Below are 15,609 nucleotides of genomic sequence, written 5' to 3'. Positions count from 1 at the left end.
GAATGGGACAAAGGTACCCAAGCAATCGACTTTTGTACAAAGTCTCCCTCTGGTAATAATAATAAATGAACGAAAATTATTTATTATTCCCTTTAAAAAATTATACAGATTGACAATATACACAAACAAAATTGATATTTAATTACATAAAAGCAAAATAAAGAGGCAACAATAGGCGGCCTTAATTATGTTAAGATGTATACTTAAAAACATTGCGAATGCTGTTGATCAATGAAGAAATGTTTATAAAATGTACGTAAATGACATATTCGTATCTTTACGTTTACAATAAACAAAAATTAAGGCATAATATTCGCTTGGTCTAACTCCATCCATCGTATTAGGTCAGTTGAGTCACCAGTAATGGCCATAAACTGTCGCCGGCGGTGGCCCAATCTGCGGTAGGTGCAACTATGTGATAAAATTATATACTCATAATATTAAATTGTAATTATTGCTAAGTACATATTTATGTAAATATTCTTTTTTGTTCTATAAAATTAAAGTAACAACCGTCACAATTTTTGGTGTTGTTGTTCCGGATATATTAATATAATATTTTTTGTCATATTTAGATAATAATATTTTTTAATAAGTTGAATTTTTCTTTAAGAAAAACAATTTTTTTTATTACACTTCAAAATTACAATACATTCATTAATTCATATTATAGCTTTTAAATTTCTCAATATACTTTAAAGTGAATTAATGTCAAAAACAATCCTTGTTGTCTTAATTAAAAAGTTATTATGATGGTAAACATGTTTTCAAAACAATTAATAGAACATTTCTATTATTAACTTTGTTAGACTGTAAACAGTCAAGTTAAAATCAGAAGAGAATCCACCACCCGCTGTGAGTTCTGGCACTTGTATAATGGAGCTGTTCCGAGAAATTGTTTGATGTAATGTCAAAGACCACCTTTTCTAGCAGACAAAAGCACGCCTGGTAGACGTAGACCAATCAAGAAACATCCTCTATTCCTTCTTTTCTTCTTTCTTTTTAGAATAATTCGATCATTCTAAATTCTTATTGCCTAATTGTATTTGAGAACAATTTTGTTTATATTATTACATTGTTCTTTTTCAATGCTTTAAAATGAAGAATATTCTTTGTTTTGCCTGTATCTTTTGTATAATTATAATATAATATATCCCCTAATTCCGAATAAATTTTAATACGCCTTTCTCTCTCATATATTTCATTCTAATTCGCTGTTTTTTTTGCGAGATAAACAATCTTGTAAATAACTTTTAATATGTCGCTAGCAAAGTTGAATTGGTTCATTTCTTTCTAACAATTAAAGTGTAAATTATATATTTAATACAATTTATACTTTAAATTTAATATAAATAGAAAGCCAATCGAGCTGAATCTTTTCTTGTTATTATTTACCTATATACCGATAATCCCATCAATCGTAAACATCCATAAGAAACGGCCCCATTTATTATGACAGTCATAGGGGAAAACCTATGTTCAACAGCGGACAGAAAACGGATGATATGAAATTATTAAATTTACAAGTGTCTCTGCAAAGGGGAGGTGATTTTGAATTCGCAATTGTTTACTTGCTTTAGTTAACTACTTCCACATCCAGAATTCCTTACCTTATTCTAAAAGAAGTTATGAGCTTCCAATATCCGCAGGTAGTCGTTTGCTCAGGAAATTGAATGGATACCTACTCCATATAATAATCTGAAACATATTACTAGAATAGTCAATGTAGAGGGTAGTTTGTTATTCAGATTAACTACCAGTATTCAGAAAAATCTCATAAGTTACTAAATGGGGCACACTTTATGAAATTTACCAATTTAATTACCACTTACCACTACAGTAAATAAATTGGGCGTAATCTTTAACGTTTTTTCAATAATAATACAATACGTTTACCTTTATTTCTCCATTTCGATTTATTATTATTTAAACCAAAATACATTGTTACTGTATAATCAGACTTATCCTCTTTGGTTTTAGGTACATAATGATAGCCCACCACAGCTGGTACGCCCGGGTCTACCGTAAGCACAACATTGCACTCATGATCGTGTTTTCGTGGATGTTTTCGTACGGTATGCAGATACCGACACTCGTAGGAGTATGGGGTAAGTTTTCTCATATAACATTTCTCGCGGCAAAACAAGTTGAAATATAAATTAAGGGTACACGCTAGACGCTTTTGTATTAAATTACTTACAACTTGAATAAGGTATTATTAAAATTATGTTTTAATGATATATTTATTATATATATATATATATATATATATATATATATATATATATATTATATATTTAGATATATTTATTATATATATAATCTTGGCCAATAAACAATCACAAGTCGACCATTTTTTCACGTGAGAGGACGACAAACGGCCATGTGGTTGACCTGATGGTAAGTGATCACCGCAGCCTATGGACACTGACGACGACAGGGAAGTCGCCAATACGTTGTCGATTATTTTTACTTGTCTTATAAATAATTATTATTATCATATTCTATATCACACCTTATTTAGTAAAATAAAATAACGCTCTCGAAGTCGGTTCCATTAACTGAAGAAAAAAATCAATACAAAAAAATATAAATCTAAAAAGAAAAGTCGACGAGCGTTTGTAAATTGCGAGTACTATAAAAAATTATATTGAAATTAAAGAAAATCAATTATTTACCATTTTTTTGTGATTAAAGAAAAATATTTCAAGCCATGCGACAACTTCTTCGGCTCTGCCCGTGCCGAAACTTTTTCAATTACAAAATAATTACATGTTTTTCATATTAGAAAGATATATTCCGAATTACCGAGTGTTCAATTATAATATCATTTAAAAAAAATGAAATTGATTAATTACTTTAAATAAATACATACATATTCGTAGATAAAAATCAAAGAAAAATATATAAAAGTGCAAGTACTACTTAAAATTTAATATTATTTATTTCTCATCCTTACTGTACCACCTGCAGTTTTGTTTGTATAAATTTATATAAAAAATATTTTATATATCCATCACAGTAACAAATTTTATTCAAATTCGCATTCAAATTAGCATTTATTGATAAACTTGCATATAAATTACAGTTCCTAATACCACTGAATGTACTTCTAAATACTACATAGACTCATGTGATCTAAAATGTTTATATTGAGCGAGACTCAAATACGACCATCAGATGTTAGTGTATTAAACCGCTACATTTTTATACAACTTAAAATGGCAAACAAGCTGACGGCCCACCTGATAGAAAGTGGTAACCATCGCCTATAGACATGAGCAGTACCATGGACATAACAGAGTATACTGTTTCGCCCATGATACCCCCCATGCGTTGCCATTCCTGAGGACTCAGTTTGTTATTCCTCTGTACCCTGTAAATTCACGCCATTTCCCACTCTTCAAACCGAAACGCAGCCATGCAAACACAACTACTTCACGGTAGAAACACAAATGGGACAGAGGTACCCAAACAATCGACTTTTGTACATAGTCTCCCTCTGGTAACATAACATCACCAAAGCTATCAATTGCTTAATATTAATAATTGCTAGGGACAAGGGATTGTTCGTAATGTAGAATAACGGCCCCATTCTAGCATTATAGGGTATATCGCTGTCAAGTGGATCTTCACGTGGACAACTTCCTAGAACCGTTGTGGTTAATTCATAATGGATTAACAGAATTGGATAACCTAACCTATCATCTCTCACTAGTATTCCACCAGGTAGACCAATAGCGCTAGTAGAGTTCCTTTATCATTCATTAAATAAAAACATGTGTATTACTTAAAATTACAGGTAAGTTCGATTACGACCCCGAGTTGGGCACGTGCTCCATTATGCCTGATGAACGAGGGCGTTCATCAAAGACTGCTCTCTTCGTCATCGCCTTTATTGTACCCGCTCTGCTCATTTTCATATGCTACGCAAGGATATTCTGGGTGGTGCACAGGTAAATATTCATTTTACTAACGGTAGCAAGAAGTAAAATATGATGTCACACCCATACGGCCCTAGATCAACTGTAACTTCACTTTAATCTACATTTCTTTTAATTTTTTTAATAATGTATGATATGACTGAGCAAGTAAATACACCGTCAAAGTTAATGAAGTAGAACTTTATACTAAGCAACTTGGTTAATGGTAACCAGCAATCTTGTAGTTGTTTTATTGTCGTCAACTGACCACTGCTGAACATAGCTTCCCCCATAAAGCGGGTTTTGCCAGTAGTTGCCACACTTGGCAGATGGGTTGGCAACCGCAGTTTGGCTTTTGGTTATCTTTTAAAAGGGCGCTGCTGCCCATTCCTCCACCGTAAGCTCTCTTAGTCACCTCTTACGACACTCGCGGGAAACGAAGGGGTGGCTTATTCTATGCCTGGAACTACACGTCGAGCGAGGCTTCCAGCGAGCTATTATTGGGCTATTATTGGCTATTAATATTGGCTATTATTATGCTTCTTCCCTTATGGAGGAAAGTTGCCTAACAGAGTAATTAATGAGTTATGATAACGATAAATACTTATAATACTTATTACATTTTTAATATGTCAAGGGTAACATATGCAATTGAGTACCTATGCAATCCACCTGATGTTAAGTAAATATGAACACTTGCAGCCTTAGAAGCCTCACTGGGATTTGTTAACCTTTGTAGCATGAAGATCTTAAGTGAAACCAAATGAAGACTGTACAAAGATCTACATAGATAGCTTACTTACATACTTTAAACCGTGGGATATAATAGTAAAATCATAGTCCACGGTGCTGTTCTTATTTATAGACGACAGTTGCTACTTTCCATCATGCGAGACGTCAACTTGTATGCCATTTTAAATTACGTAAAAAACAATTTAGTAAGGTTTTTTTTTTTATTTCAGCTCAGAGCGAAGAATGCGTGAACATCAGAGATCACAGCACACAAGTCCGGGCACACTAAATAATAGCACTGCAGACAAGCGATCCACAATAAAGGATAACAGGGAAACAAAGGCGAGACGAAACGAGTGGCGGATTACGAAAATGGTTCTAGCCATCTTCTTGTCCTTCTTAGTATGTTACCTGCCCATCACCATAGCAAAAGTTGCCGACAGTCATGTACATTATCCAAGTAAGTATATCGCTTATCAAAGACAATACGTCTTTCTTTGGTTGTCTATAATTTATATATAACAAGCAGCCCGCCTCAGCTTCGCACGGGTGAAATGCTAAAAAATGTGTTTATTTACGACATCACATTAGAAACCTCTAAATTTGTCAGTGTTTCTCTACAATATTATACATGTATTATACATATTAACATTCCTCTTGAATCACTCTTTCTATTAAAAAAAAAACCTGCTTCAAAATCCGTTGCTTAGTTTTCAAGATTTAAGCATACATAGGGACGGACAGACAGCGACAGCGACTTTATACTATGTAGTGATAATATAATATTATTTATTGACACCGCGTTTATGATTTATTATTCATCCCAAATATTGACTAGTAGAGAATGCAACTAACAAATAATTCCGCCTTTTATACCATATTTTTATTTGGTCAATTAACTTATTTAAATAAATAAATTAATTGTCTCAGTCTATATACTTAATTGTATAGTGAAAACGAAGTACTTACACTGAAATGGATTACTAAACGATGAGTTTAATACCACACTCTTCAAGTTTAGTATGCACTAAAGTTGAAGAACGTGGTATTTGCTTAGATTTATAAAGCGATTTTTTATTAATAAGTAATCAATATTCTTTCGCTCTCTCTTTTTCTCTCTTTTTTTGTTATGAACTCTATCGGTTCTCTGCCCTCGAACTATCCTGTATCCAATTTAAAGAGGATACAAAAGTTGCCACTGAACTTAGTTTAGCACTAAAACTTTTCAATCTGATAATCTTGATATATTCTTCTACTTAGAAGAGTTAAGTTACACTATCTACCGCCATTTGTTAAAAAGGCCTATTCGTATAGGGAACTTTAGGAACTTAAGACTGGATATATCAGAAACATTCAAGTTAGGTCAAGCATATCAAATAAGTATGATTCTAGATGTGTTAACCTATTTACATGTGAAATTTTATTAAATACCTTAATAAAATAAATAAGATATATTCATAATCATATAGATACTTTAATTTTGCAAATTGATTTCAATGTCTATTTTTTTTAATCAATTTTATAAAAAGGGAAGATTCTCACTTTGCCTGTACTTTTTCTGCACATAATGTTACGGGGTATCTTCGTCAATTTTACAGATTTTGTTAACTCTGTTTTCATTCGTTCACTACCAGTTTTTATATTATATTAATATAGTTGATTGAAGTATCTAGTTCTTACTTAGCAAAATTTTTAAAATGGGCAACGTATGTTTTCTAAGATTCCCACTACACTGTTCGTGTCTATATACAATATATTACTACTTACATTAATTAGGTAAGTCGATTTATGTTGCGGAACACACACACAGCGTTTTCTACTCACAAACTAAGTAATCCTAGTAATGTATATGTATTTTTATATGTAGGTATAAATATATAAATACTATATTAATACGTATGGTTGTTTTAAGAATGTTTGTATTTAATTTCCTTATTGTACTAAAATATCAATAATTTTATTTTTTTAAACTGCCATCCTGTATCTCTGCATATCCTAAAAGTTGACTCGGTAGAGAATGTCTATAGCATTACCTAAGTCCGCCTTTTATACCACATTTTAATGTTCAATAAAGTTTAAATAACGAAATAATCCTACTTATAAATATGAAAGTTTATAAACATGTTAATATATTTGTCAGTCAAACTTAAACGCCTGAATGGATTTCAATATTTTTTTAATGGATGATTTTTTTATACCACTGAGGTGGCAAAGTAGCATACGGCCCACCTGATGATAAGCGGTTACCGTAGCCTATGAACGCCTGCAATACCAGAGGTATTACGCGCGCGTTGCCGACCCTGAAGAAACCTCTTTACCCCCTTTTGAAGAACCCCGTGCTGTAGTCTCTTGGAAAAACCTCGGCAGGGAGCTCATTCCATAACCTCAGTGTTCGTGGGAGAAAACATCTCTGAAAGCGCGTTGTATGCGGACATTTAGGCTGTAGGGTATGAGGGTGAACTCCCTGTCGATAGCGAGCCGTATGATGATAGAAAGTGGCCGATAATAAAATGATAACTTCGCCTACACTATCAGTATATGCTGGCGGGGCCCCAGTGAGAGATGGCAGTTGAGGAAGATACAGACCTCTAATGATGAATTCATAAAGAATTAACTAAAATGTTTTCTGAGCGACCAGCGTGGAGGTCGAACCCGTAGATTATATTACCAGCTATGAGGCTGCTAGATCCCCGTTACTAACAATCTCTTTGCTACCTTAACACATTTACATAATTTCTTACTTTATAATCTGATTCATGTGGAATAAGCTGCAGAAAACAGTTAGGCATTTTTATTATAATATCTATACTTGTACCACAGATATTATAATACTTGTACTATGTTGTATATTAGACAAATCATAAGCATACTTAAATACTTTTTTTTATACTACGAAGGTGGCAAACACGTATACAGGCTGTCTGATGGTAAATGTTTACTGTAGCCTGTGGACTTCTGCAACACTTAGGGTGTTGCAGAAGTCCACAGGCTGTGAAGTCCACAGGTTGCGTGTGAAACCTGAAGAAACCTTTTACTAGATTACCAGACAAATATATTAATTAAACAAATAAATATTACCAGATTAATAAAACAAATAAACATAGGCAATCACGAAAAAAAAATTTTACAACAACTCAACAACTTGAAGCTAAGGCAATATGTTAAAACATTACACTAACAAGCTCGTTAAGGAACCATATAAAAAATTCAATATCCTTCCACAGTATTCCACATCGCGGGCTACCTGTTGCTGTACGCGAGCGCATGCGTAAACCCAATCATCTACGTGATCATGAACGCCCAATACCGCGCTGCGTACGCCGCGGCGCTCTGCTGCCCCCTCTCCAGATTGCCAGGTTTCACCAGCGGTGCGTATCCATCGTCGCCCGTCGCATGCCAACCTAAGAAGTCGGAGAGGACTTCGGCTCTCGCCACCTATATCCGAACGTGAAGGTATCATAACTTGTTAGCAATTAGGACGCTGCGAGGTGGTTGGACTGACTGGTTTGAATAGCTACTTACAAACACCGGTGAGGAACTTGAACAAAACAGGACTTTACAAAATTGTTTCATTTTAAAAGCGAGAAAAACTGAAAAAAGACTAGTTCCCGCAGCTTCCAGTATATTTTCCTGGGATCTTCCAAAACTCCTATTTTACACGCACGAGTTAGTAAATACCTTTTAACGCTGTAACGGCTCAATCAAACATGAAATTTAGTCCACACGTAGTATTTGAACCAAAGAAGGACATTATTTAGTTTATGTTTTTATCCTAGCAAATCAACATATACCACTCATGATTTAATGGGTGGTAATGGAATAGTAACCCACCCGCGCTATCGGTATACACCGGCGGGGCACCAGTGAAAGATGATAAGTGAAGGAGGTCGATCTAATAGGGCATATTGCTAGCAATGGGGCTGTCAAACTCCATTGCTAACAATCCCTCCCCCCCCCCCTCTTATTACTTGTTAGATGATTAGAATTATTTTGTTTTAATTTGCTACCATTCCTATTAATCTTCAATCTCTGACCATTATTTGGTCTACACTCATGTTGCTCACGTGTTTCACCTCTAAACGATGCATTATTGAGCGATTGATCTATCGTTGCTTGGAACCTAGTGTTGACCATTCGACGACATAACTGCAAAAAACCATAGACAACAAAGTTTGTGCAGTAGACACGTGGTATTAAAATTGTTCAAGTTACTTGCCGGTATCTATGCTTACTGATCTGAGCAGACGTGAAACAGTTTTTGGGGGAATTTCAATGCAGTTTTTTATTATGAAAAAACTCTGTATTTTAAATTCTCGTATTTTATTGTAACAGACAAAAAATACCCCGTGAAGCTGTCAGTCTGTGCCTGCTTTTAAAACTACTAATGATAAACTAATCCGTTGATTTTGACATCAAGACATTGTATGAATATTATTTACGTCCTGTACTAACTTTTTTCACAAGTGCATATCGAAATAAAACACACACTAGTTTTTAAGTTACATCTTCAAAAATAAAACAGTGAAAATCGCATTCAATTTGGTACAATAACTTTTGCGTGATGCCGTAACAAACTAATTATTGTTTTGGCTCCTATTGCTCCTACTAAAGCCTTATATATTCATTTTTCTTATATATCTCCCGTGTACAGATATCATCCAGTTACAATTACAAAGACATATAAACAATAAACCAAATACTTTATTTGCAAATATTAGTCCCTTTATATTGAATCGAACACTTGTTTATATCGTATATCTATCTATGTGTATTATATTCTTACCTTATATTCTCTGCAATATAAATAGAGAAATTGTTATTTTTGAATAACACATGAAAAAATAAATATGATATAATATTATATTTATATCATCTTACCGTATAAAATGAACTCTTAAAATAAATTTACGTAGGTACATTTGGTGGTGCGAGCATTTAGTACTACCCTTATTTATAATAATAATAATCTTTATTCATTTATATATTACATAGTTTAAAAACATGGACTTAGAGACTCCTTTTAGGTAATAATTAACTTTTAGGAAACTTCGCTCTTCCAGGGGTCCTTATAAATACCTAATACCGAATAGAAATTCTAAAGACATAAAAATATTCTTTACTTGGTGACTGAATCAATCACATTGTTAACAGTTCATTGATGTATCAAAACTAACACACCAATTATTTGTCCATATTAAAACTGCACCTTCGCATTGTATCATTGTGTGTGTAAATTCTTTGTCGTTGTTTATCCATCCTAGAACAATTTAAACAGTATTTTATCACAATTTATAAAACCTTTGATTCATCGACAGTAAATATGGATGAAGACGATAAAATAACGTATAACTTTATTCAAATTTTAAAAATACGACTTCAATTTTATAGTCTCATTTTATAGCTTAATTTTGTAGTGAATTACTTTTAAAATACATACGTTAATAATAAAAGAGCATCCTAACTCTTAAATAACCATAAAGTAATATTAGGAGTATGTACTTAAGTATTAGATTGTTTTATAGCTAAAATATACTAAAAGCTAAAACAGCTATATTTGCTTTTTACTTTTTAACGTACACTCTTTCGACTTTATCTCTGAAGGGATAAACATAGGTGTTAGTAATGTGGTTATATATTTACTTTATGTTTATCATAAATATAAATTAATCCTGCAAATATTTATAAAAACTTAATCACGAGTATATGGTTACATACTCAATAACTTAGTATTACACCAACCAATGCTTTCTTGTCACGATCAATTTTATTAATGTAAGACATAAAGCAACTAAAGAGACATCGTATAATGGATCTCGCTAATTACTTGATTAGATATTGTAAAAAAAGAAAAGAAGGTTGCCTTAGATTAGTATCTATCCTGACACCGTTTCCTATCGGACTATCTGTCTATCTATCTATTCACAGCCGATATTTGGTTTTAGTCTTTGCCCGCGACACACATACATATATATATATATATATATATATATATATATATATATATATATATATATAATTATATACCGATCCGATATCTATATTTTGGGTTCCACTGTATATTAATAGCGGAAAAAAAGCTCATCACTTATTTCGATATGGCCCATATCGGTCGGATATCTGTTTTCGAATATGTTAAATGTCTGTTATCCAATATCATTTTCTGGAAAACCTACTTTTAATATATTCGTTATTGGACCAGTATATGAATATTATGACTAAAATTAATGATATTACTATATATTATTCAACCCTTTTACCTACATTATATTTTAATAAAAGTTAATAAAAAGATACTCAAATTTTGTTGCAATTAACACAGAAACACTCACCAAATAAAGTTTGTAACAAATTGTAACTTTTACTATTAAAAGTCAGCAGAATGTTTTATGCTCAAATATTCGTTTGTAAACATTACCATTAAATTTTATTGTAACATACTACATATACAAAACATAACTTTAAATTTTCATGAAAGCTTAGTTTGTCAATATAACTGCTATTATCATTCATTCTTTACACTTCTGAGCATATATCGTATATTTACCTAGCATGTACTTTTCAATTATTTTTTAATATCTACTAACTTATTACTATTATTATTCCCTTCTTCAAACTGACATATGTACAGAGTATGGAGTATGAATTCATTAACTGCATTAACATTGCTTGTGCTTTCAATCATCTTCGAAAAGAAAGACATTCTCAATCTCCTTAAAAGCACAACCAGTAGTCATGAAATTCAATTAAGAGTTTGGAATGGAGAAGACAATGGCTGCTTTTTAACTCATTCATCATTAAACTAATAAAGTCGCGAGTAAAGACTAGTAATTATTATAATCAAATTTCGTAAGAAATAAACGACAATTAACTAGTCCTTCATTGGTTTTAGAGAAATGGAACGAGCGTCACGGGTACAGCTTCAGCAACACACGCACGGCGCTCAGCCAAGTGTCACTGGGGGAATCGAGAGCCGACCCACGGGGAGCCCCGGCCCTCGGCGGCAGGTAGGATCCTCATCAAACAACAAGAGGTCCATCGAACCAGTTGGCCCTAAATCAGGAACAAAGGAAGGACCTAATTCATCAACAAATACCACCGCACAATACTACGGTCCAAAAACAGGATCGTTGCGACCTATTGGGTCAAAAAAAGAATCTCAGAATGTCAACCAGTTATATAATGCACCGCTAAATGGCACTAGATTAGGGTCACTACAGAATATTGGCCACACAATCACTAGGTACCAAGTTGTGCGCTACGACCAAAAAGGAGACAAACGAATCTACATTTAGCGATTTATCGTTCGTTGTTACGACACCAAAGAATTTTATTATAAGACTTTTTTACACAAAATTATACCTTTATACTACTTACTTACCTTTTTTTTATTATTTAATATTATATCTCTTAAACTAACTTAAATATCCGTCCTACTAACGAGCGATAAATAACTAAGCAATAACTCTAATTATGTAAATAAATATTGTTAAGTCTCTATTTCATATGGGCCTTTTGATTAAATTATAGTAATTTTAATTTTAAAAAAACATCTCCCGATATATTTCAAGAATTTTGAGATTATTTGTACATAAATAAAATAAGCTAATAAATAACTACAACTGATGGCAGTAATGAGAAGGCGAAGAGACTCAAATTGTTTTTTTTTTTTATGCAACTTAGAATGGCAAACAAGCTGACGGCCCACCTGATGGAAAGTGGTAACCGTCGCCTATAGACATGAGCAGTACCATGGACATAACAGAGTATACTGATTCGCCCATGATACCCCCCATGCGTTGCCATTCCTGAGGATTCAGGTGTTATTCCTCTGTACCCAGTAAATTCACGCCATTGTACAGCCTCACTAGATGAAGTCAATAAATATAAAAGGTCAAAGACCTTTCTTTTCCTTCATGATGGTCTATGAAGAGACTTATGTTCATTAATAGATAATTAGTGACTGTATTAATACCTTAAATTATATAGATGTCTCCATACAAATGCTTTGAGAAAAGCGGGACAACTTTTTCATACAATTTAGCGTGATAAATAGTTATGAGTGTTTCCTTTATAACTTATATAATTTATTTTGTTTTATAATTTTTGTATCTTTTTAATGTGTAAAAGCACAATTTATTTATTAAATAATTAAATATAGATACGTCAAGATACATTATGCTCATAAGTATATAGAACACAAAAAAAAACGTATCAGCTAATTTGACAATTAGTTGACAAAAAGTTGACCCGATTTTGAGGCTCGAAGCTGTATCTATATAATCTAAGATTAATACCTATTCCTTGCATATCAACGTCATAACATTTAAATGTCACTAATATAATACTCGTTTCGTTCTCCGGCTGCCTTCTCAGTGTTTCCTTTTTATATGTATGAATACAGAACTACAATTTTTATTTTGTACAAAGCATTCCTTATAATTTAGATGATAAGTCTGACAGGTGATAAAACATTCCAAAAATATAATAAATACCTTAGTTGTAACCAAAGACGTGGTACCTACATGTATCGTAATTTCTCAAGTAGCTAAACACTAGGTAGATATTGTACAATTTGTTAAATGTAAAGCTGGATTTAAATTCAAAGAACAAAGAGAACCTAAGGCTAGAACAAAGTCTAAAAACTTCCGCTAATATTGTTAAGCAATTAAATAGTACTAAAGTCCTTTACATTAAACCAAAATTTAGGGCGTAAGGAAAGAACGGTAATACATTCACTTGATCTGAATCCATCTTAGTAAGAAAGAACGCCAGTCACCATCATCATAAACTTGAAATCTAATTGCTTTAAACAGTATTTACAATTTAATTATTACCGATTATAATTAAATAAAATATTTTTGAATTATTAATTATAAATTTTACAAAAATGCCATAATAATTTTAAGTAAAAAATGACCAATAAAATCGTTTTAAGTAATGTATAATTGTAGATAAATGTAAGTACTCTATTTATTTTCAATTCGAACTGTTGACAATAAATTGTTTTTAAAAATAAAATTATCTTAGTTATAAGTTTGTTTTATTCAATAAAATTAGTCTCCTCTTTCTCCCGAACTAGTAGAGAAAACTACACTCACAAACAAACACGCTAAATCCTTCCGACCCATCAGTCTCACCTAGTTCTTTTTTTTTAATTTAAAGAGAGACTGTGTAACAAAGAGATTAGAGGCCAAATCTTCCGCGAACCACTGCATCCTAATTTCACTTTTTACTGTATATATTCTTTATTGTACTTATAAAATACATAGATAACACATTTATAAATATTGACTATTTTCTTCGTTCTATTTTCATTCCGTATTTCGAGCTGACTCGCCGCCAATATATCCAATAGCGGAGGTTGGTTGTTCATTTATGCGACCCAGAAGTACTAAAAAACTAGGGGGAGGTTTTGTTAGCAATGAAGTTTCACAGCCCCATTGCTAGCAATATGCCCTATTAGATCGACTTTCACGTAGTTTCCTCTGGAAACCATCGTAAACAATTTTTGTTGAATTCGTTACGATGACCTAACTGACCAGGCCCTCTAGACAAGTGACAAGCGAATTCGTCGATGGAATCGACATCTCTAGTGAGTTCGTGATTTCGAATGAGTCACCCGACGTTGCTATCTCATTCTATCTCACGCACTCGCTAGCGATGTCGATTCCATCGACGAATTCGCTTGCTACTTGTCTAGAGGCCCTGCTTCATTCTCGCCTATCATCCTTCACTGTTTACCATTCCATTATCATCTATTAAAAAGACCAACATGCCTACAGTGCAAACAAGTGAACCCGTATAGGCAATGCGTTGTAATCAAAGCAATTACAGCCAACCCTAGGTGCATTCATAGGCGTCGAAGGAGTCTTCGATAAAACAAATTTTGCCAGTATAAGTCGAGCACTAGCTAGCTGTACATGGAGTAGTATAACACTTAGAGAATAGATAAACAACATGCTTAAACAACCTATAAACATAACTATATAATCCACTATAAATATTATTACACCAAGCATCGGAAATAGAGGCTGTACTCAACATGCTGTACAATCACTGCTATCATGGAACATAGTAGTAAAAGAGCTCATAATAGACCTCAACGAAAATACTCTCTACATGATAGGCTATGTGGATGATATAGCTGTATTTTTATTAGGAAATTTAGAAAGTATTATATGAAACAATATGAGGGAAACTTGCATGATAATTGAAAGATGGTACATACAGCATGAACTCTCGGTATTAACCGAGAGTTCATGATAAGACGGCCATGATAAGACCAATGTCGATCTACGGTGCGCTGGTTTGGTGGCTGAGAACAACACTGTCGATCACGGTTACCAAATTATGAAGCTTCCAGATATTTGCTTAATCTTCCATCAGCGGCTGCATAAAAACAACCCTAACAACGGTATGATCTACTGATTGCGGCCCCGTGTAATAGTAGTCAAAGCCAATATATATTTAACAGAAAATGTCATATAAAAATGAAAGAAGAGGAAAGGGATTAATCTGGAATATATAAACTACGCGCAGTAGGCAGATAATGGCTGAGATGATGATGATAAGAACTACGCATATACACGGATGGCTCCAAAACTATGAGGTCGGTTCAGGAGCCGGAGTCTTTTTCCTAAATCTCAATATAAATACACACACATACCGTTTGGCGGACACAGTTCGATATTCAAATACCAATGTGTATTATTAAGGGAGTAATAAGTTAGGAATCAATAATTTTGACATTCGATTCCTATCTGACATCACTACCGTACAAGCACTTGAAAATAATCAATCAATCATTTATTTACATAATCACAGGCACAGTTATAAGTTTGATGTAGAATATGTAGTATACTATATTTCACCATCAAAAGGCGTGCAAATATGATTAATTACATAATGTCCCTTAAATTATGATTAAATTAAATAATTAATTAATTGCCCCTGA

General features: G+C 33.0%; 1 protein-coding gene and 1 long non-coding RNA gene across 2 annotated transcripts in view; one reads left to right on the top strand and one right to left on the bottom strand.

Annotated features, from left to right (window-relative positions):
- The window catches only part of LOC116413236 (G-protein coupled receptor moody-like), an 87,742-nt gene extending 75,540 nt beyond the window's left edge, over positions 1–12,202 (top strand). The window contains exons 5-9 of the mRNA XM_052893611.1: positions 1,981–2,108; positions 3,803–3,956; positions 4,886–5,115; positions 7,880–8,023; positions 11,547–12,202. Coding sequence (XP_052749571.1) covers positions 1,981–2,108; positions 3,803–3,956; positions 4,886–5,115; positions 7,880–8,023; positions 11,547–11,947 — 1,057 coding nt within the window. The 3' untranslated portion in view covers positions 11,948–12,202. The remainder of the gene's footprint in view (positions 1–1,980; positions 2,109–3,802; positions 3,957–4,885; positions 5,116–7,879; positions 8,024–11,546) is intronic.
- Positions 9,735–15,600, bottom strand: LOC128200373 (uncharacterized). The gene is made up of 2 exons (XR_008252695.1): positions 15,322–15,600; positions 9,735–9,912 (listed from the first exon to the last, which is right to left on the bottom strand). It is a non-coding gene; the product is annotated as an uncharacterized LOC128200373 (long non-coding RNA).
- Between the last annotated feature and the right edge of the window lie 9 nt (positions 15,601–15,609).

Source organism: Galleria mellonella, unplaced genomic scaffold (genome assembly GCF_026898425.1).
Source record: "Galleria mellonella isolate WM207_F2 unplaced genomic scaffold, CSIRO_AGI_GalMel_v1 utg182, whole genome shotgun sequence".
In the NCBI taxonomy this organism is placed as follows: domain Eukaryota; kingdom Metazoa; phylum Arthropoda; class Insecta; order Lepidoptera; family Pyralidae; genus Galleria; species Galleria mellonella.
The sequence above is the reverse complement of the archived record's forward strand: the minus strand, read 5'-3'. Positions and strand labels throughout refer to the sequence as shown.